At 47.2% G+C, this 22,477-nt stretch overlaps 1 protein-coding gene across 6 annotated transcripts in view; it reads right to left on the bottom strand.

Moving 5' to 3' along the window:
* Positions 1-710: 710 nt before the first annotated feature.
* The window catches only part of SGPL1 (sphingosine-1-phosphate lyase 1), a 67,939-nt gene continuing 46,172 nt past the window's right edge, over positions 711-22,477 (bottom strand). For all 6 annotated transcript variants that reach the window (XM_032312042.1, XM_032312043.1, XM_032312045.1 and 3 more), the window contains 10 exons: positions 20,216-20,292; positions 18,661-18,789; positions 11,151-11,239; positions 9,672-9,777; positions 8,166-8,264; positions 7,471-7,620; positions 6,011-6,249; positions 4,761-4,907; positions 3,700-3,820; positions 711-3,195 (listed from right to left, as the gene is read on the bottom strand). In XM_032312042.1, the coding sequence (XP_032167933.1) occupies positions 3,055-3,195; positions 3,700-3,820; positions 4,761-4,907; positions 6,011-6,249; positions 7,471-7,620; positions 8,166-8,264; positions 9,672-9,777; positions 11,151-11,239; positions 18,661-18,789; positions 20,216-20,292 (1,298 nt within the window). In that variant the 3' untranslated portion in view covers positions 711-3,054. The remainder of the gene's footprint in view (positions 3,196-3,699; positions 3,821-4,760; positions 4,908-6,010; positions 6,250-7,470; positions 7,621-8,165; positions 8,265-9,671; positions 9,778-11,150; positions 11,240-18,660; positions 18,790-20,215; positions 20,293-22,477) is intronic.

Here is a 22,477-nt window from a genome sequence, read left to right as displayed (position 1 = left end):
GACGTAATGACATCTCTACTACTGGGTCTGGCTACAAGTGGCTCGCTGCTACCAAAAACCCTCAGAGAAGGCAAAGGGGTTCACAGCACTAAGTAGCAGGTATAAGCATCCAAACACCAATTCTTGGATTGGTGGGGGGGGAGGGCAGGCCTCATCCTCTAGGATTAACCCCAAAGCAAGCAGGTGCTCAAGAAACCAAGTCATTTAGCAGAAAACTAGCAAAGACAGGCATTCCTTGACTTGACTCTAACAAAGTCCAAATGGGCTGAAATGCTGGTTCCCGAGTGACAGGCCCCAGGACCTGTGGAAGGAATTCTCACTTCCTACTTGTAATGGAACAAGATGCCCAGCGGTTACATGTGCAGAGAGATATTCTGAGGGGTTCCATCGGCTCCCAAACCAAATGCAGGGCTTGAAGCCAGCGCCCAGCTGGCTGGAACCCCCCTTGGGGGCTCCATCATCATTAAGGTACAGGCAGAAGATGGTGGCGAAGAGGACAGAAAACACAAGGCAGACCCGGGCCCTGGGGAACTAAAGGCCTGAGTTCCAGACCTTCTGTTGAAGCTACCACCCTGAGTCTGTGTGGCCACACACAACCATTTCACCACAAGGGGGCGAGCTCCCACCAGCAGCCAGGTCTCCCGTGGCCACCACCCCTCCAGGGATCTCCCGCCTGCCCCTCCAGAAGCAAATGAATGCAACCACATTGGTGACGATTTCGGTCATTTAATTACTGAATTGCTCTTTAAGATATTATTGCTGCAATCAGGAAGGGAGCACTGAGCTGGGAAGAAGGAGGTTAAACAGAAAAGATTTAAAAGAGGCAAGTACCATTTTGCAAGTATAAAACCAGTAATATTAAAAGTGACATGGCAGTATATAGTCTGGCGGCTACTCCCTCCATATAGAACCCAGACACTACCGTTTCTGCAGAGGCCAATGTGACATCTGCTAGCAACACAACATCTGAAGACATCCTGCCTGCCTCTGCCAGACTAGGTGTTCTAGGGCGCAGGTATGCATAGAATGGAAAGCCCGCAAGTGTCAGTCAAACTAAGGCTCGTGATATAAAGTGGCTACTGTAGGTCCCTTTGAAAAAACACCACTGCCTCCGGGGCAGCAGTGCCGTCACAGCAGAGGAAGGGCCCGCAGACACCGGAAGCAACAGCATGCCCATCGCTCTATCCGGCACAGGCTTCTCCATTTTCGCTGCCAACAAACCAGAGTGGTGCCAGGGTGGTTCTGGGTCCCGGGTACTCCTCCGACACCATGATCGCACCAGAGACCCAGAAGCACTGGTGCACAGCTCCGGCCACAGCAACTCTCGGGAGGTGCCCCCCAGTTCAGCGACTGGAAGGAACTTGGCTACCATGTCCAAAAGATCTTAGCATCTCCCTCTAATGAGCATGCCCGGACACACACACACACACACACACACGCACACGCACACCCCACCCACCCCCACTCCTGGAACCCACAAGGCACAGGAGGAACACACACTCCAGCCCGGCAATGACACAGCCAGCTAGTCACAGTTATTGTGGCGGAAGCACAATGCCAAAGGCCACTTCAGACACATGTGCTATGAAGCCTCAGGGAAGGCCTGGTCATCCTGACTCTCCCCGCCAGCATTCCCAGTGAGGGCATGCAGGAGGACAGCAGCCTGCAGAGGCTGAATGGTTCAGAGGTCCCTGAGAAGGGGAATGAACAGAGGACATTTTCTCATGACTTTATCCTAAAGTCCTCCCCCACCCAAATAAAAGCTTGAAGACTGACCCATTTCCCCTACAGCCTGGGTCAGGAGTAGCCCCTCGCCACTCAGTGCTGAGGAAAAAGGCACACGGTAGGTCGTCTTCAGAGGAAGACTGTGGCTCCACCTAGGTCAGGGCCCTGTGTAGGGGTGAAGAGGGCAGGGAGTGGGCGCAGGGTTTGGTTCTGTCCCTGCACCACCCTGAGAAACTAGTCTTAGGAAGGAATCCCAGGCCCCAGGCCCCAACTGACAGTTGCCATCATGCTTCCCTAGCCCAGAGTTAGCCAGGGCTGAGAAGTGTCCAGTACCTGAGGCTAAACTGCCGGAGTACCTGGGGAGCCAAAGAGACAGAAAGAGGAAGGAGGGATACACGAATGCTGAGAAGTTTCCTTGCCTTGGAGGCTCTCTCATGCCCCCTTGCACCCATCTAGGGTAGGTCAAGGCAACTTGTGAAGGTGCTCTGAGCTGTTCCTTCAAGCAAACATACTCGCAGATGAGAGGGCTTATAGCAGCGGGGGAGGGGACGGCCACCACCAACTCTGGGACATGTATTTGAATGTGACAGAGAACCTGAGAAAAGGCTCTGGTTTCTGATCCTTAGCAGCCCAGGAGAGGGTCCAGGTGTGCTCTGAACACTGCCTGTGCAGACAGGCAGTGACAGGGCCAGAAAGGCCTGGGCTCTCTGGAAACTGCAATCTCTTCCTAATCCAGGGCAGCAACAACAAACCAATGGGAGCCCAATTTCAAGCACATATCTCCACAGATGGGGCCACCAAGTATCAAATGGGAAAAGAAACTGAGCCGCACTACCAGTGACTCTCCAAGACAGACAACTCACTACCCAGAGAGGAGGCGGAGAAAGCCTCACGCTTAGAGGGCACCTAACTCCCACCCGGGAAAACATCTTCCAATCTGCCTCGCCAGTCTGCCTGAGAGAACAGAGAAGCTTCTTTATCACGTAAACCCCCCCAGCCTCTGTAAGGACTCAGGTCAGAGCTGCTGCACAATGATTAAGTGAAGTTGAAAGCTAGAAGGTTAGAGAGAGAAATGACTAAAACAATTCCTAGGGCAATATCTGAGAACAAGGGCAAAATAATTATGTAATAGGCTCCTTCAGGTCTCCACATAAAGACCATAGGAGGACGACGAGAGGAGGAACAAGAATCCCGAGGATCAAGCTGTCTCACGGTCTGTCTTGTCGTGCTCCATGGAGCAAGACCAGATGCTGAGCCTGCACACGGCCCATTCTGCACCCCGAGCACCGTCTGGAGGCCAGGAGCCCTTCGGGGCCAGAGGGTCCAGGCTCAGCGCGGCTTCGGAGAACCATTCATCTGGCTGCTCTGAGTTACAGTGTCAGTGCTGAAGAGGCTGTCCAAGAAGACTGAGGACAATTCTGCGACCAGGTTCCTGTCAACGGTCGTCTGGGCCATGCCGTAGATCGCACCCTACAAATCCAGTCAGAGTGTTAGTGGCGACAGCGTATGGGGGTGGAGACGAAGCTGCGACTTTGATTCTCCCCCACCCCCCAGCAATCCCCGCTTTCCACGTCCTCTCCACACCCTGGCTCTACACCCACCCAGGCAGCACTTCACAGGTACTTGCTAGTCTGCCTTTCTGCCCAAAGGAACTGACCCATGGGATTTGCCAAAGAAAATTCCAGAGAAAACACGCTTATTGTCTTTCCTGTGTCAAAATTTTCCATTCAAAGGGACACGACCACCACCTGCCTCTGTAGCACATGTTCAAATATATAAGGTACGTTATCTACAGCATGCCTCACTTGAGACCAAAGAGCCTGGAAACGGGTGAGGCAGAGGTCATGAGCTCCAAGGAATAAGGTTTGCAGAGATAGAATAGAGGCAGGAAGAGACTTGAGGTCACCTGGTTCTTCCAAACGCCCCACGACACCTAAACTTCCATAGGAAGATGAAAGTCCCCAGCGTCCCTACCATTCCTGTGGTCTTTGCTTTAGGATTCTTCATGATTTGAGTGACAGACTCCCGGATGTCCTTTAGGAACTGTACGGCTACGCGCTTCCGGGTGTGTACTAGCGTGACGCAGAAATGAATACTGTGGGAGAACAGAGAGACAGGCGGAGATGAACCTTGGGGAAAGAAAACCAAGTTCTAAAATAAAGGAGCCCCACAGACTGGAATTTATCACTCACTTCTTCATGTTACTTGTGAGAAGTGTTCCCAGTCCTGGAACTCCTGGGGCTCTCAAATACACGGGCTGTCAAGCCTGGCCCTGCACGAGGGGGTCACACTTCCACGTGAGCAGCAACATCCCAACAAAAGGGAGTACAGGCTGCCTGTTCTGTCCCACCTCTCCCCTCAGAAACTGCCAACCGCTATGCCTTGAGCCACGGGGCCACCAAGGGGATGCTCTCCTCGCAGATGATAACCCCCCACAAGCTCAGGGCCATGGGGGTCCTGAAGGACTTCAAAGCACAGAAGAAATGCTCACACCCCCTGGAGGGAGACTGAGGCCCAGAGGGATCATGAAGAGGAAGAAGCTGAGTCCAGGTGGGACTGGCAAGGGCACCACCAGGTGAAAGGATCAGGGTGCCCCGAGGACACCTGGGGGTGGAGGTGGGGGGTTCTGCCCTCGGGGAGCCATGTTTATTTACAGGCATCACGGGGGATGAGATGACAGAAGCATATTATAGATCAGGGCAGTGGGCCTGAATGATGAGAAGCCTGTGGAAGGTTCTAAGCTAAGTATGACTCAGGTCATGAGTGCGTCCAAGGACAATCTGAAGGTGGTTACGAGATGGGGCGCAGAGTACACAGCCCAGAAGAGGACAGGGTCTGCTGTAAAGGGGTTCCTGACCGACCAATGGTCCCCAGAGTTTGAGTAATGCCAGGTGGAGAGATGAAATCACACAGATAGTCCATCGGCCCCCGGGCGCTGGCCTCACCGTCAGTCTCTAGGCTTCGGGTGACCCCACTACTCAAGCTGCTGGGAAGTCACAGAGCACATCGAGGGCAGGAAGCTCTCTGGTGCTTACCTGGGCGGGAACTGCAGCTGGTTCAGGTTCCAGCCCTTAGCAGTCATCAGGTTGAACAGCCGGTAGATGTCAAAATCTCGGGAGCCCAGAGCAATGACTGACAACTGGGGATTCCCAAAAACAAAGATGCCTTTGACATTTTCCAGTCTTAAACAAACAAAAAAAGGAACAGAAAGAAAATTTCAGCCACATATACTGCTTGGGTCATCAATTCTTTCATCATGCAACATCTCCCCTATAACACAGTCTCCTCTTTTAGGGCTTCAGCTTGCTCACCTTCTAAAATCAGGTGGCAAGACGGAGATCAGTGGTTCCCAAACATTACAAACATCTGAAGACCCAAACTCCACTGAGCTCGGATGAGTCAGAGTCACTGGCTCCTACCCTGTCTGCCCAACTCCCAAATTATGATGTGCCCAGGGGCGTATGAGGCATAAAAGACACACTTAAAAAAATAATCCTGGAAAAGAACCCCTCCGTGTCTGCAATTTAAAAAGTCATGTATGTAATCCCTAAAGCAAGAAATGGCAGAGCAGTTCGCAAACAGATGGGTGTATTGGCTGCGTATATGTAGGCTTTGTTCAAATGAGACATGCCTCCTGGCTGCTTTCACTCACCCTCCAGATTCTGAAAAAGCCTCCCCAGGGCGGGTGAGCCACAGAGATGGGTGGGGGGGCGGTGTACAGATATACATGAACAGGTGTGTCAGAAAATGTGCTTCGTCGTTCTAGCTTCATCCCCGCCCTGGGTTTCCCGGCCCGCCCTTCCCCCACTCCCTCTGCCTCATCTACCAGCAACTCTAGTCCCGCAGGTTCCGCATCCCAGAAATGCCCGTCCGCAGACTCCCATTCCAAATGGACGGGATGAGAAGCCTGGGGGGGCCCAGCAACGTGTGTCGTGACTGGCCCTCCCGATGATGATGACACACGGTCACGTGTGAGAGCCGCGGTCTGCAGCATTCACGGCGCACAGCGTCTGGGCAGTGGGTAAGAGCGGCCAGTCATTAAGACGTCCTCTGAGACACAAGGGCCTACACATGAAGCTTCGATCAGACCCTCCAAGTCCCAGCAGTGCCAGGGAATTCTCCTCCTCCCAGGCCAGCACCACACCCCTAAGCTGCTGTCCTAAACCCCTGGCCACTAAAGGATGCTGACTGGGCTGGGGGCACAGGTGCTGGGCCCAGCACATGCCTCGAGCCTAGGAGCAGACAAAGCAAGAGACGAGGCAGAAGCCCAATCTAACACACATACTCTGACTTGAGGAAGCGAGTAGTTTTGATGATCTGTTTGGTGGCCTCAACATAGCCGCTCTCACCGAAGTGCATCAAGGCAGCCCAACAGGCCGCGCTAATGCCTCCGGGCCGGGAGCCTGCGATGGTCGGGGACGCGTAGATGCCGCCCTGCCAGTCTGTTGCCACGAAGAACTGATGGCTCCTGTACTTCTTGTCACTGTAGAGCAGCACAGAAGAGCCTTTGGGGGCGTAGCCATACTGAGGGGGAGAAGCACACAGGTGAGTGCCCACACAATGAGCTCCTCCCGCACTTCTCCTCCTGCGCCCCTTCTCAAGGGCCCACCTGCACAGGGAATTCGGAGAATTCGCACTCAGATGTGAAGGGTGGAGGGCACACAGGGCCTGTGCTGCTAAGAGGCCGAGCCCACCACCCCCAACCCATCACATGGCTTCTCTTCTGTAAACAGGACCCCAGGGCAGGGCGTCAGGATGGAAGCAAAGATAAGCTCCCACTGGAAACTGGGGCAAAGGGTGGAATTCACATGAAGCAACTAAAATCCCGGCTGACTCCTTTCCATCCCTCTTGCTCAGTGTTATACTTCATTTTTAGGAACACCAGGGTGTTTAGAATCTTGAAGCTACTGAATCCCCTTTAAAAAAACAACCTACTCCTTAGTTTCCTTACAGCAACCTGCCCTCCTAGTGAACTCCTGCCGCAGCAAGCACGGACGCGGCTTGGCTCCCTGACCCACACAGCAAGAGACTGGTGAGGACAAGGGCACAAGGGGTGGCCTCAGCCCCGAGGCCACCCCAAATCAGGTCCCGACAGGAGATCCACGTGCATCACGCAGGGTTTGAAACACAGGTCTCCTCTGTACTTGGGATGAAAACAAGCTCCATGAGTGAGCACACATTCCTGAGGCTGCTCCGACTCCCCCACAACTGCGTGTAGCTTCAGAGCATTCCTGACCAACTTAGGCGTTGTTCTAGGCCACCGGGGGCGGCGTCCAAACCTTCTCGAGCACGCAGTTCTTCCTTTTTGCCAAAGGGCTTCCCTTAGCAGGCTCGTGTCACTCCGGGCAGTAGCCCCGGCTGCGTGGGAGCTACAGCACCAACGTCCATCCTCTCAGGAATTCCACTATCAGCTTCATCACTAGCCTCCACCCCACGGAATCTCAGCACGTCAGGAACATTGTTCTATGGGCCCCTGTCCTGTCATGTCCCAGCTACATACGGCCAGTGGATGCAGAACTTCTCTTAGCCATATGCCACAAAGACAACAGGTCCCTTTTCACGATTACCGGTCACCACTAGCACCATACTTTGTCACCTGAACCAGCTACGCGGGGTAGATCGAAGAGCCAGGTTAAATTTTACATTTTGAGTGGAAGTTAATGCTTTAACCAATTTATTTTGTTGGCAGTAGTGGAGATAATCAACCGCCTACTTTGATTAGCATTTGGTCGCTTCCCATCTCACCTTGTGGGTATCCGCTGAAATGCTGGTCACACCTTTCACCCGAAAATCAAAAGGCTGCTCCAGCGGGTATCCTGCCTTCTCCATGAAGACAATGAGGAAGCCCCCCAGACAAGCGTCTACATGAAGAGGTATTTTGTATCTGACAGCCAGCTATTCCCAAAAGACAAAGACCACAAGAGAATTTCATTATAGCCATATAACAAAAACTTGCAAGACGCAGGTGGTAAGGTGTGCTGTGACCACAGGCCACTATATACCGTGTCTTTCAGGCTTTAAAAAATATTTTAATACACAGGGCCTCAACCTCACTCTATAATCAAGCAGGACAGGAGCAGCCCTCTGATGCTGGGCACAAGGTCCTGCTGTAGTAACTGCCAGGTGGGGAGGAAGGGCGACAGGCGGGGCCGCTGCTGGACGCCACCCTCGGGCAGCAGACTCCAAATGCAGTTCATTTTCCCGGCTGAATCGAAATGCCAGTACTCTCCCAGAATATCCAGTTTCAACAGTCTTCTTCCCACAGCAGAAGCTAGTAACTTTCTGAGGCTCCAAACAGAGCAGCAGGGGTTCCTACAGGGCTCAGGAAATGTGTGCACGTGTCCAAGTTGAGACTTGCTTCTCCCTGCTGAGTATTACACCATTACATTCTACTCTCAAATCTCAGCCTGAGTGCCTGGCGGCCCATTTCTCCCACGTACCTTGGCCACTTCAGGGACAGGATCAATGATACCATGAGGAAACTGGGGTGTAGAACAGACAAGCATGGCCGTGTTCCTGGAGATGGCTCTCTTCATTGCCTAGGGGTTTAAAGTTGAAAGGAAAATGAGAAGCCACGTCAGAACCCCTCTTCTGTGCTGCTGCCAAGAGCACTCCAGGCCACCAGCTCAGGGTCTGCACTCGTCTAGCCCGCCTAATCTGCCTCTCCAACCCGGGAGAGGACAGCCCCCCGCCACAGAGGCAGCACGCAAACGCGGCCAGAGGGCTCCATCTGGGGACAAGTCTGAGGCCACAACTTGGCAGGAAAAGGGCATTGGGCCAAGAGGCAGAGAAGCCTGTGTGAGTCCCAGTCCTGCTCACTAGTGTGGAACCCTGGGGCAAACGACTTAACTCCATACAAACCGTTTCCTCACCTGTGCGCTGTGCAAGGACAGACAGTTTCTACAGCCACCCCCCTGCCCCCCACCAGGGCTGTCACAAGACTGAGATGCAATTCTTACAGCACCCAGGCACTAGAGAGTTCTCCACACGGCACGACATAGGAACAGTGACTAAAGGACTACTACAGGGTCTTTAAAAAAGCAAGTCTGCCACCTGTGATGACATGGATGAACCTGGAGGACACTCTGCTGAGTGAAGTAAGCCAGGGACAGAGAGACAAAGGCTGTGTGACCTCACATACATGGTGCCCGTGACAGGCAAACTCGGAAGCAGAAAGCAGGATGGCGGCTGCCAGGGGCTGGAGGATGAGGGGCACCAAGTTTCAGTGTTGCCTGTCCGGACGTTCTGGACTGCTTGCGGATGGCCATGTGGCCAGGCTGCACAATACTGCACTGTGTGCCTGAAACCAGCTAGCGGTCCAGAGAGCAGCCCCGTGTATTCTAACCCAGAAACAAGGGAGAAGAAGGATGATGGTAATTATGTGAGATGGGATACGCTCCACAGTGTGGCTGTAGTGAGGAGCTGGCTGTGTGGACACGCGTCAGCGGAACATCCAGCCAGCACCTTAGATATGCACAATTTTTATCTGTCAATTAATTATTCAGTCAACATATCAATAAAGATGGAAGGCAGAAATAATGCTAGTGCTATGGAACTGGGCAGTTTAGTTCTGAAAAGATACAGTTCCTATTTTATTGGCAAGGATATGGATTCAGGCTCCTGAAAACCACAGGGAGAGTCCTGGGCCAAGTCAGTCCGTGCTCATCTTAGAGAGAGGAGAAAGTGAAGTTGCAGAAGTGAAGCCCAGGTCTGCCAAGTCTCAACCCAGGGACTGGACCATCCTGCTTCCTCAGAGCTCAAGACTTTATGCAAACACCGAGCCTCACTCCATCCCCACAGCCGGCGGCAGCTTGGCAGCCCCGTTGCCCACAGTCAGAGGCCACTGGGAGCCTCTCTGCGCACAACACTGGAGAACGTCTGTCAGTCGGTTGTGTCCCTGCTCCTCACAGCCCATGGCACAACACGGGCCCTTCAGGGGAACTCACCCGAACATCCACCTCCATCATTTTGTTCAGTGGAACCCTTATAATCTTCATCCCAAAATAATTGGCTGCTTTGTCAAATGCGGCATGGGCACTTTGGGGGGCCACACTGAATGAGAGGGGAAAGATTAATGAAATTCAGATAGAAACAGGGCTCAAGAGAGAGCCAAGTTAGCAGCTGGTTATTCTTCCTCACATTTTTACAAGTGTTTATACTGTTTTATCCTTTCAAGCACAAAGAAAAAGAGGTCAACTGATTTTCTACAGATATCTTCTCCCTATGGTTTAGGAAATCCAAAGCATAAATTAGCGCTGACAGGGAGAAGATGAGGGCCTGGGAATTTAGAGCAGATCGGCATCCGGCAAAGCCTTCTTGCGTCAGTCATCCAAAGCCAGGAAGCCGTGAAGGGTGGCGGGGTCACAGCCAAGGAAGAACCCAAGACTGCTTCTATGAGGTCAGTGGTTCCTTCCAGCTCTGAGAGCCCACGAGCCTGTGAGAAACTATAATTCCTGTTGTTCCTACACACTTGGAAGCAGCACTTCCACAGTACTGAAATGGGGGTGCCTGTCGGCTCGATCAGTAGAGCCTGCGACTCTTGATCTTGGGGTCCTGAGTACAAGGCCCACACTGGGCACAGAGTGTGGACAAATCGCACTGAAAAGGGGACTGAGTCATGGTTAAGTATTTGCTTTCAAACTTCTCTCAATTACTGCACTCTCAAAATCAATCGTTCCCTTTACAGAAGGAAAGACTCTATTACTGAGTACCAAGCACCAAGATTTATATACAGAGACTGATGGCAGCCTGATGGATTCTCTCAGGCCGAGGACGAAGCACAGCATGAGACCACGTGCAACCCTTGGGTCACTGATACTTGTGGGGAAACAGAAACCCAGAGGATGTAGCATAAACACTCTGGGCAAAGAGAGTGTCTAGAGAAAAAAATGCAGCCAAATATCAAAGTTATGCCCATGGGGTGGCGTTATGGCTACATCTCAAAAAGATTTTTAAAAAGTTCTCCTCCCAGAAAATAGCCTGCAGGCTGATTTTCTTAGGAAGCACCCTGAGACAGCCTATCATATTTAAGTAACTAGCACTGAACTTAAGGGAATTAGAGTTTTTCCTTGGGCTTCAGATTATTTATAATAAATATCACAGAATTCAAAGATGTAGTCCTGTTACTCGATCACTTTTAGAAAAAGGATTTCATTCTTTTTTTTTTTTTTAAGAATTTCATTCTTGCTTTCAGTATTTACCATGTATAAACTTGGGGGTTGGGAAATGAATGACCTTTAAAATTAACTGGCTGATCCATGTAGGATTCTGTGGAATGTGAGAGGATAAGGGTCGAGGGTGCAGGACAGGATGAAAGAGGACTGGAACTACCAGAGGAAGAAGGAAGAGAAGGAGAAAACAGATGGTCAGGTTGTTTCCAACCACAGTACTCCAAACAGATAAATCCCAAAGCCACGCATACATACATTTCTGGAGTTTTGATCCCGTTCTCAAAGGCCAGGTCCCTGTAAGCTTTGCAGGCCATCAGTATGCTTTCTGTCCCCCCAGAGGTCACCTATAATTAAGAAGAGATGTCATCCTCGGAGAGCAGAGAAGGACAGCTATTGGCATGCATGTCCCACCCTATCTTGGTGGTGTCTCATGCAGGAGCAGGTCAGGTCAGGTCTGGCATGCACTCTGCAGAGCGGATATTGCTGTGTCTTCCGGAAGGAAATGTGGCTTTATCAGCTAAGCCCAATCTTGGTTCAGAAGAGTAAAAAACTATGAAATAAGAATCTCTGCACTGTATGGAAAAATGCACCAGCTCCCCAGATGTCGGTAGCACATGGGCTATTTACACTTCTACTACTCATCCGGCTGCGGTAAGGACAGCGCGTTTTACACCACTCAAAAGTGTCAGGATTACAGACTTTGATCTATATTCCCAGTGCCCACTGCAGTCACAAAGTCCACTAAACTACGTAATATCTCAGCAGACCGAGAAGAAAAGTTTAGATATTCTGAAGTGAACTGTGGTTTCTCTTTGAAAAAGAAAAGCAGAAGCCTCTACTTAGAAGTTGGTTATCTCACTTACCTGAAATCAAAACAAAAATCCTAGTGTTTTTAAACAAAGTAAAATGTTTTCCTCAAGCTAGGCCTAGCCCTGTTATTGGCGAATTGCTTTATCAGAGTTGAAACGTAAATATTCAAAGGTCATGTCGTGTGTCCAATTTCCCTCACGAGACCATAAACTCATGAAGGTGGAGACCGTTCCGCTCGTGACAATATTCCAAGCACCTAGCCTAAAGGCTGACACCTAACAGAACCTCACCTAACTTTCTCAAAGCCTGATCTGACACTCAGTAAACCATGACCAATAAGGCACATCATACCCGTCAGGTTAGCTTTTCATGACATCTAAGAATGAATCATTTCAGGGAAGTCAGGGTGGCTCAGTTGATTAAGCATCCAACTCTTGATTTCAGCTCAGATCAGGATCTCAAGGTTGTGAGATCAAGCCCCACATCAGGCTCTGCGCTCAGTTGGAGGTCTCCCTCTCTCGCCCTCTGCCCCTCTCCCCGACCTCTTCTTTCTCTCTCAAATGAATAACTAAATCTTTAAAAAAAAAAAAAAAAAGAATCACTTAAAAAAAAAAAAAAACCCCAAAACAAAAAAAGCCACAGCACTGAGCTAGGTGGCTATTTTCTTAGATTTCTCATCTCCAAAAATTCATACAAGGTCAGATAACTTTTTCATTGTATGGGTGAGAAAACTGAGCCCTAAGAAGATTAAAATAATCCACCCAATGCCATCTATTAGCATCAGTTGATAAAAAGTAAAACTTTGCTGCAGCACCTTCTTGCTAAACATGTCTTAAAGGCAAGGGAACCAAGGGCAAAAATGAACTATTGGGACCTCATCAAGATAAAAAAACTTTGCACACCAAAGGAAACAGTCAATAAAACTGAAAGACAACTCACAGAATGGGAGAATATATTTGCCAATGACATATTAAATAAAGGGCTAGTATCCAAAATCTATAAAGAACTTATCAACACCCGAAGAACAAATAATTCAATCAAGAAATGGGCAGAGGACATGAACAGACATTTCTGCAAAGAAGACCCAGATGGCCAAGAGACACATGAAAAAGCTCCACATTACTCGGCATCAGGGAAGTACAAATCAAAACCACAGTGAGATACCTACCACCTCACACCAGTGAGAATGGCTAAAATTAACAAGTCAGGAAATGACAGATGCTGGTGAGGATGCAGAGAAAGGGGAACCCTCCTACACTGTTGGTGGGAATGCAAGCTGGTGCAACCACTTTGGAGAAACAGCATGAAGGTTCCTCAGAAAGTTGAAAATAGAGCTACCCTATAACCCAGCAACTGCACTACTGGGCATTTACCCTAAAGATACAAATGTAGTGATCCAAAGGGGCACATGCACCCCAATGTTTATAGCAGCAATGTCCACAATAACCAAACTATGGAAAGAGCCCAGATGTCCATCAATAGATGAATGGGTAAAGAAGATGTGAGATAGACACAGACACACACACACACACACACACACACACACACACACACACACACGTATACATTGGAATACTATGTAGTCATCAAAACTCTCAAATCTTGTCATTTGCAAAGACATGGATGGAACTAGAGGGTATTATGCTAAGCAAAATAAGTCAATCAGACAAAGGCAATTATCATACCATCTCTCTGATATGAGGAACTGAGAAACAAGACCGAGGATCATAGAAGGAGGGAGGGGAAAATGAAACAAGATAAAACCAGAGAGGGAAACAAACCGTATGAGACTCTTAATCTCAGGAAACAAACTGAGGGCTGCTGGAGTTGGTGGGGAGGGTGGGATGGGATGGTTGGGTGACAGACACTGGGGAGGGTATGTGCTATGGGGAGTGCTGTGAATTGTGTTAAGACTGATGAATCACAGACCTGTATCCCTGAAACAAATAATACATTTTATGTTAAATAATTGAATTCAAAATTTTTTTTAAAAAAAGAAACTTTCTACATTTGTTCATTTGGTGAAGCTTAACATGGGGGGGAGAATAAGAGAAGGGGATCTCTGGAATTTCATATAATACCCCCCCAGAGGACAAAAACACCATTGGCTACAAAATCCCAGCGGTCAGGAGTTACATGGAAGATTAGCTGAGAGAAGTTAGTCATACTGTGATTCAGGAAGTTTTCACCAAACACATGCCCATCACCCACTAAGTAATGCCACTGAACTTGGGCACAGGACGCCCGCCTGTTTGTAGCCTCTGCACTTTTCTGCCAGAGGAGATGAAAATGCTTATAGCAGAGGTCAGCTCTGCAAATCAGCAGCTCGCCCTGTGGCCTAGCACAAAACCTCAGACTGTCACATGAGGACCCAAATGAGCTGTGAAGCAAGTCAGGAAAGGACCGGCAATGTCCAAGTCTCCAGTGTGTCAGCCCCTTACTAAGGTTCAGTAATGACCTACGCAAAAGGATTTCTAAACCCCTAGTCACCCAGCACACACGCCCTATTTTTAGTCCAATAACTAATCAGATCAACATCATTATTTGTTGGGCAAATAGCAGTGTACTTCTGACTGTAAAAGCAGGAATACCTAAATTCTACTTCTAATTTTTTTCTAATCCCCAAATTCTGTGTCTAAACATGCTATTAACCTCCCATTGCCTTCGACCCTCTGTGCCCAAAGAAAATTGGAAATTGTGTAAACAGAAGATGAAAGCTTCAATAACTACTAATGTTAGTCAGCTTCTTCCGACATTTAGAAAAACTCTTGCTAATATAAGAGAAGTATGTCAGAGAATAAGAGGAGAACATGGCCTGTTGAGAGAATTTTCTTTCAGATGCTGTTTGGACCCAGAGGCCTTTGCACAAGCCAAGACTGTTCCCCAGGGCAACAGAAGTTCTTTCGGTATATGAAATCACTTCTCATCCATTATTAACAAAGCCAAATGAAGTTAGTAATAGGAAAGATGGTTTACACTGAAAAACAAAGAACCTGAAAAGAGCTTAAGAGCCTCAGAGCTTGGCCATGCGGCTCTGTCTTGGTTCCCACCTCCAAACTTTTTTCACTGAAAGCAACTCAAGAGAGAGACAAAGAGATAGAGACAGATACTGAGAAGAGTGAAAGAAACAGAGAAACTCAAAGTACCCCAGAGGTAATTAGTTCTCTTATAAAAGTCTAAGTGTCAGAAACGACTAAGGGATCTCAGACTCCATCCTTCTCCAGAGCCCCCGATACCACAGCAATGCAAAAATGCCCCTGGGGTTGGACTTGGGCATTAAGATGAAACACTGAACCCACCTCACAGCTACTTCCTCTCCCCTGGTACCTGAAAGTAGGGGAAAAAAAGCTGCAGAAAGCTATAATCGCAACCACCAAAGAAAAGAGAGAGAATACAATGCAATAAACTTCAAATATTGGCAATGAAAAAGAGAAACAAGTTACTAAAGCACAGCAGAGAGCAAAACACAGTTCCTAATCCCTCTTCCAAGCCCTTCAAATTGTCCAGCGAGCCAGCAAAATCCTGAGGATTCTCATTAATACCCCTCCAAATCTTCAGAGAAGCAAATGGATGGGGGTTCCTTATCTTCTGCTCTGTGAGTGGTAGACAAGGCAGCTAGGGAGAAACGGGCAAAATGGGTTAAGAGAACACTGGGACCAACCCCTCAAAGTCATGGCTTCAGGGATATAGAATGGGTTAAAGAAATAATCAAAACCCAAAGGGTATTACTTTCTTCCAACTAGGCAGAGTGAACTCTAACAGGTAACTTTTAACAAAATCTCAGAAGAGACCCAGTTATTCTAACACAGGTGTGGCCTGATATTCTAATACAAGAGGCCCTCAACCTAATGCTCTCCGATGAGAAATCAGCCAGCATGTGTCAGAACAAAACAGAATATTCTGATCAGCATGAGCCACAGTGAAAGAAAATGGCATGGTAACTAACTCAAAAGATAACAGTCTGAGGAGGAGAAGGTAATTCCTCACCACTGTTTCTCACTATAGGACAACATGACAAGACGACAAATTCAAGAAAGAAAGAGTTGAAAGACTGGACACCCAACCAAGAGAATGAGACCGCAGACCTAAAACACAGAGTACCAAACGACCCCGATACAGGAGTAGTAAGGACACGAGGAATAGAATAAACACTGCCGAGAATAAAGATCAGAGCTTGGAGGAAAGGTTTAAGGCAAGTTTAGTGAACCCATATAAAAAAAAAAGACAGAGACTGAAAGATCACTGCCTCTCCACACTTATATCCCTCTGGCTGGACACACATAACCAAAAGGTGTTTGGAGAAGAAACACAGGCATGGTCGCCAATCTGTCAAACTGTATTCTCTAAGAATAGCTGAGTAGCCTAGGAAGAAAGTGGAGAAGAGCAGATCCAGAAGGAGAAGGCTGTAAAGTGTACAAATATCACACGGAGGGAAAAAACAATCATGGAAATCCTATTTCCAGCACTATAGATCAGCCATCTTGGGCAGCCCCAAGGGAAACAACTAAAAAGCCTCATAAAACATTAGAATTTATTTTACATCCACCACTGAGTTTATAACATAAAGGAATATACTGAACTCGAGCAGAGCAAAATCAAGAATCCTAGCAGAAAAGTGAGTGCCAAAGCTGGTTTCAACTCTGAGGGCTGCTACCACCCTCTGAGACCCCCGACCCCCACCGTGACAAACGAACAGGAGGTAAACTGCGGGCCTGTCCAAGGTGGAGAGTCTAACAGGAGATAGCTGGAGAACCTGGGACTTACACCCACATCTCGAGGGAACAAGAAATTAAAGCTCCACTGGTGCAGAAGACGACAGCTCGAAAAACTGCTTTCTCCCTGACCCGATGCTCTGGTCAAGAAAAATAAAATGCTCTGGTAAAGAAGCATTGATGCTCTGGTAAAGAAGCACTGATGCTCTGATAAAGAAAAATAAGGCTCTCTCTCAAGAATGACTCACGAGACAGCTCTCACGTGGGTCTGCAGCGTGAACTCACGCGCCCTCTGGAGGATGAGACTGCACCCTGAGCATCAGACTCAAATGGGTTCCCATGTGACAGCACCTCCCAGCAAGTCCCAGGCAACTGCCAGAAGTAACTACACATGTTCCCTGCGAGAACTTCACTTCAATCTGGAGACTGAAGTTCCCAGAAAGATGTTAAAAAAAAAAAAAAGTCACAAATATAAGGATACAAGAGGATTATGAGTGAAACCAGCAGAAACGGAGAGTTAAGACTCATGAGTAACAATCCTGATAATTCTATCAGACGCAAAATATAAAATACTTACACGCAACATATTTAAATGAACAAAACAAAAGCCAAGGAAAGAAACGATAAAGAACCACCATGCAGGGACACCTGGCTGGCTCAGTCAGCAGAAGTTGCAACACTTGATCTCAGTGTTCTGAGTTTGAGCCCCACATAAGGCATAACACTCAAATAATACAGAAATAAATAAATAAATAAATAAAATGAGCAAAAACCTAGTCTAAAAACAAAAGAATCCCCAGGTAGATTAAGACAAAATTCTCAAAAATGAGGAACACAGTAAATGAGGTTTAAAAAAAATAAACAAGGGCGCTTGCGTGGCTCAGTGGTTTAGGCCTCTGCCTTCGGCTCAGGTCATGATCTCAGGGTCCTGGGATCGAGCCCCACATCGGGCTCTCTGCTCAGCAGGGAGCCTGCTTCCTCCTCTTCTCTCTCTGCCTGTCTCTCTGCCTACTAGTGATCTCTGCCTGTCAAATAAATAAATAAAATCTTAAAAAAAAAAAAAAAACTCAGTAGGAGAACTCAAATGCAGAGGAGACATGGCTGAAGAGGGAATCCATGAAACCCCTGTACTCATCTCCAGGCTCTGACAAGCAGCACCTCACAGCCTGTCTTTCCTCCACTTGCAAACGCCCCCGCCGCTGCGGCTGAGAACACCTGCTCTTTCCACACTAATTACACCCCAACCAGGTGCGTGGCAGCCCTTCTTGCTCCAGCCCTCATGTCTCTCCAAACTCCTTTGTGCTGTTTGTCCCTCTGGATGTTTTTCCAGCTAATTTTGTATAATTCTTATTCTATAAATTGGGTTAGGAGCCATGTAAGTATTTTACACCATTCTGAATGAAACAGGGCTCTTCGGACAAATGGCTGGCTTGGTGTCTGGAAATGCATAAAGCGACCCTGGAACATTTCAGCAAATAAAAGTATTTTGTCAAAAAAAGAAGGAAAGAAGCTTTCAAAGACCACCTGAATCATACAAAAGGACCCAGAGGCCAAAAATAAGAGGCTCCCACTGGTCAAAATGGGCTAATCTGAGCATCACTCAGAGCAGCAGCTCCGATGGAAACACAGGGAGCAGTCTGTAATTTCCCCCACTGCTGAGTGACACTTGAATTACTTCCAGTTTCCAATATCACGGACAATGCTGCTAGGAATATCCATCTATCCTGACATACACGTGCCAGTTTTCCGGAGGTATGTACCCTAAGTAGTGAAATTTCAGGGTCGTGAGATACATGTTTCTTCCACTTCTTCAGATGAGGCCAAACTGTTTCGGGCTTGCTTAACTGATGGTCTCCTCAGAGTTCAGAGAGTCGATGGCACAGGAGAAGGCCTACCTGCTGGGAGTATACTGGATGGGTCGAAGAGGGAGGGGGAGAAAGAAAGGAGCAGACACAGCAGATGTGCAAAATATTTACAGTAATGGAATCCACAGTGCTGTCTTTCTAGTAACTTCAGGTTTAAAATTTTTCAAAATATAAAACTGAAGGGGGAAAAGAGATCTTAAAAAATATACAATAAAATGCTGATGCTCTAAAAATTCCAAAAGTTAGCATTTTTACATTGTTGTTAATCTGATCTTCCTATCAATAATCACATTACTTGTGTAACAAAATGTTTCCAACAAACTCTTCTACTTTAGGATAAAAACATAAGGTTATTGGAGGCCACCTGCATATACTCACACATCCACAGGAATCCGGCCCCCCATTGAACAGGGAACAAGCTATCCTCACAATCTCGGCCTCGATCTTGCGCAGTCCCGGGAAGATGTCTGGATGCAGTGGATTACTCCATGCAAAATCTCCGTAAGCCTGCAAACCGATGCACGCAGATATGAAGCAGGAGGGATAAATACACGGTATGGGACAGGAAATCAAGCACTAGACAAAGGTTTCTAGATGCCAGGCACAACCCTAGAAACTGGAAAAACGGGAAGATATGTGCTGCCCTCCAAAGAAGCTCAAAATACAGTGGAGGAGACAGACTTGCAAATAAGTTATTTTACAATGTTGTTAGAGAGGAGATGTGAAAGTGGCTCAAAGCACACACTGAAACACCAAACAGACCCAGTTTGCAATCTTAGCTTTGCCTATTATTTCTTGCTGTGTCATGTGAGGTCAAAACACCTCTCTGAGGTTCAGTGCCCTCATGTGCTCAAGGAGACAATCATGGTCCCTACTCGATAGGGTTCTAGCTAAGTAAATAACATTAGGTATGCAAAGCCCTTAGGAGAGCATCTGGCAAAAAGCAGCCAGGTGTGTGATAGCAGAAGTATGCAAGTGATGAAAGGAGCCCTAAGGAGGGAATAACAAACAGCCTGAGGGGTCCGAGGTGTCTGTACAGGCAGAACCTTGACAGATCAATAGGAATTCATCATTTTGAACAGGTGGAATGAAGGAGGGGAGGAAAACATGGTAAGAGCAAGGTACACTCAGTGAAGAGGAAAGGCGGAAGTTCATATTTACATGGGAAAGTAACAGAGGTAGTTGAAAAACACAGGTGGGAGCCGGCTGAGGCTAGGCTTGCATTTTCTGCTATGTAAGCAGCTTGGGTTTTATCCCATAGATAGCGGGAAGCTATCTTTCAGTGGACATCTTTCAGTGGAAAGATTTTTAAGCTAAGAAGTAAACTCAGAGCATTATGTCAAGGTATAGCCGAGCCAAACTTATAGTATTTAGTAAGGTAGGAGCGGTTTCATAGTTACCATAATCAAACAAAGACCTTAAACACTGTTGAGTCCAATGCCAATGCCAAAGTGGAGTTTAGGAAATAAACTGGATTAGGAGAGGAAGAAGCTACAGGCAACCCTAAAGTCAACCAAAAATATGAGAATTATTTCAATTATGAGTGAGCCTATTGCTTATTCTCAAAATCAATTGATCTGAGACTCAGGTGGTACAGGGAATGAGGGACAAGTGTCTGTTCCTCCTCTCTTCTCATCAAAGTATGTCTTGTCATTAATAACCTCAAGTGATGGGGAAACAAGACACCCTTCCCCAATAATCTGCCTTCTACATGGGGCACCGATAAAGCATGGAAACTTAAGTAACATTGTCCTTTTTTATGGACTGAAGATGTCTCTGGCAATATTACCCATATTCACCTATGTATGGGTAAAGAGAAACTTTTCAACTATCCTTAAGTATTTTTTTTTTCTTATTACAAAAGGAAGGAGAAAAACTGAGGTAGTATGAAGGCCACAGACCACACACGCTCCCTTGGGGTGCCAGCATTCACCTTCACCAGGAGTTCGGTGAGCTCCTCAGCCCCACTGTACACCGCTCCGGAGGCTTTCCCTTCCTGCCAGAAGATGTCTGTAGAGAAAGGTAAGACCACTGGGTCAATAAGCAGGAACCTCCCCAAAATACAAAGAAACACCTCTGGGTACGAAAGAAGAAAAAAAAAAACTTTGCGTAGAAACCCAAAGGTGTTCTTATGTTAAATCAAGAAAAAGAATTCCAATAAAGACTTATTATCATAGCAAAATAAAGATGAAAGTATGAAACTACCAATAATAGTGTGAAAAAGACAGTAGGAGCATCCAGGAATAATACAGTCCAATAATGATGCTGTGATCACCCCAGCGGCCTTCTACTAGTACCAAATTGTTCCTTTATCTATACTCATTTTCTGGTCTCTGTATGGCTAACTTGACTTTTTTCTCCCCTTCCTATCTAGTCAAAGGAAGTGTGAGAACTACGATGAGCAGAGTTGGCAGGAAAATGCAGGGCGAAGTGCGAAATTTCAGTACACTCTCATCAAAGGTGGAACCAGGGAACTGAATCCCTGACCAGACAAACCAAGATGATGAACACACCATCAGCACCCTGGTCTCAGTGGCCCTGGCCTCGCACAAGCCCCAAACCCACCCACAATTCCACCTCCAGTCTAAGGTGCTTCTCCAAAGACAGTCTACGTTCTATCAGTGATTCTGCTGATGTGGGTAGCAGGTACCTCTGATCCAATACAGTTGTGCCCTACTGAGAGTGGGCAGTGACAAAGCTACCAGAGACACGCTAACTGAAAACTGTCGCCACAGGCCCCACAAAGCCACACTCTTCAGCTCCAGCAAGAGAGCAAAAGAATGAGTAGCGAACATCCAGACAGACCCCTCATTTTCAGCCAGCTCTGGCTTGATTCCATAGGACGTTCCCTCTTTCCTTAGAGGACACTGGACTGTCCCATGCATGTCTTCAGACCAGAGGCCACCAGCCCTTCAAAAATAGAATATGTGGTTTTGTTTCCTGTTATTTTACCAATGCTACTGTCAATAACTCAGAAAAGGAAAGGCAAGGCAATATGGTGACAGGAATGTGCCCTGAAGATCAATGAAATCTTTAATATCCAGGTCTCAGCTGGCTGATCCCCGCTTTATATCGCCTATAAATCCTGGACTGCAGCTAATCTTATACTATCCAATGTCAAAATCTCAACACATGGCAATTAGAAATTTTTCAGTGTATTTGCTGTGGTATCCTAGATTGGAGCCTAGAACATTAAAAAGGACATTGGTGGAAAAACTGGCAAAATAGGAACAGAATTTGCAGTTTAGTCAACTACTATTTTGACAAATGAATCACGGTCACTTTAGATGTTAACTTCAGGAGAAGCCAGGTGTATGAGAAACCTCTGTACGTATGAATTTGCAAATTCTCTGCAAATCTAAAATTATGACAAACTAAAAAGCCTGTTTTCTAAAAGTACTTACAATACAATCTTACTCTGTAACAAACCTGCATTTGTGTTAATAGTCAACATTTGGGGGCACGTGGGTGGCTCAGCCAGTTAAGAATCTGTCTTTGGCTCAGATCATGATCTCAGGGTCCTGGGATTATGCTCTGCATCTGGCTCCCTGCTCAGTGGGGAGTCTGCTTCTTCCTCTCCCAGCTGCTAGCGCTTTATCTCTCTCTCTCTCTCAAATAAAATTTTTTTTAAAAAAAGAGTCAACATTTATTGAGCACTTACTACATGCCAGGTATTATACATTTATATGTATGACTTTATTTAATCTTTGTAATCATCTTTTCAAGTAATCCCCATCGTAGAAAGACAGAGACCATGACATAGGTTAAGTAATTCACCCGAAGTCACACCTTAAATGGCCCAACCATGATGTGAATCCAGGCTGATTCCACGGGCGACACTCTTGTTTTAAAAGACCTTTGCATTTTTTTAAAGTAATCTCCATATCCAAGGTGGGGTTTGAATTCACAACCCTGAGATCAAGAGTCACATGCTCCCCCAACTCAGCCAGCCAGGGCTACACTCTTAAACATTAAGAACATTAAGCTACTTGGTATATTTATCCTTCCCTTACATGCATGCGTATATATGTATCTATCTGTGTGTGTATGTTTATTACACAAAAACACTATTAAAATTCATATATATATACACATACATGTATATATATACACACACACGTGTGGAGGGGTGTGTGTGTGTGTGTGTATATCTCATCTGTGTTTATCTTGTGATGATGGAATTTTCTTTTGTGCC

This window comes from Mustela erminea, chromosome 14 (genome assembly GCF_009829155.1).
Source record: "Mustela erminea isolate mMusErm1 chromosome 14, mMusErm1.Pri, whole genome shotgun sequence".
NCBI classification, from domain to species: domain Eukaryota; kingdom Metazoa; phylum Chordata; class Mammalia; order Carnivora; family Mustelidae; genus Mustela; species Mustela erminea.
Note: the sequence above shows the minus strand (reverse complement) of the source record. Positions and strands in the feature narration are given on the sequence as shown.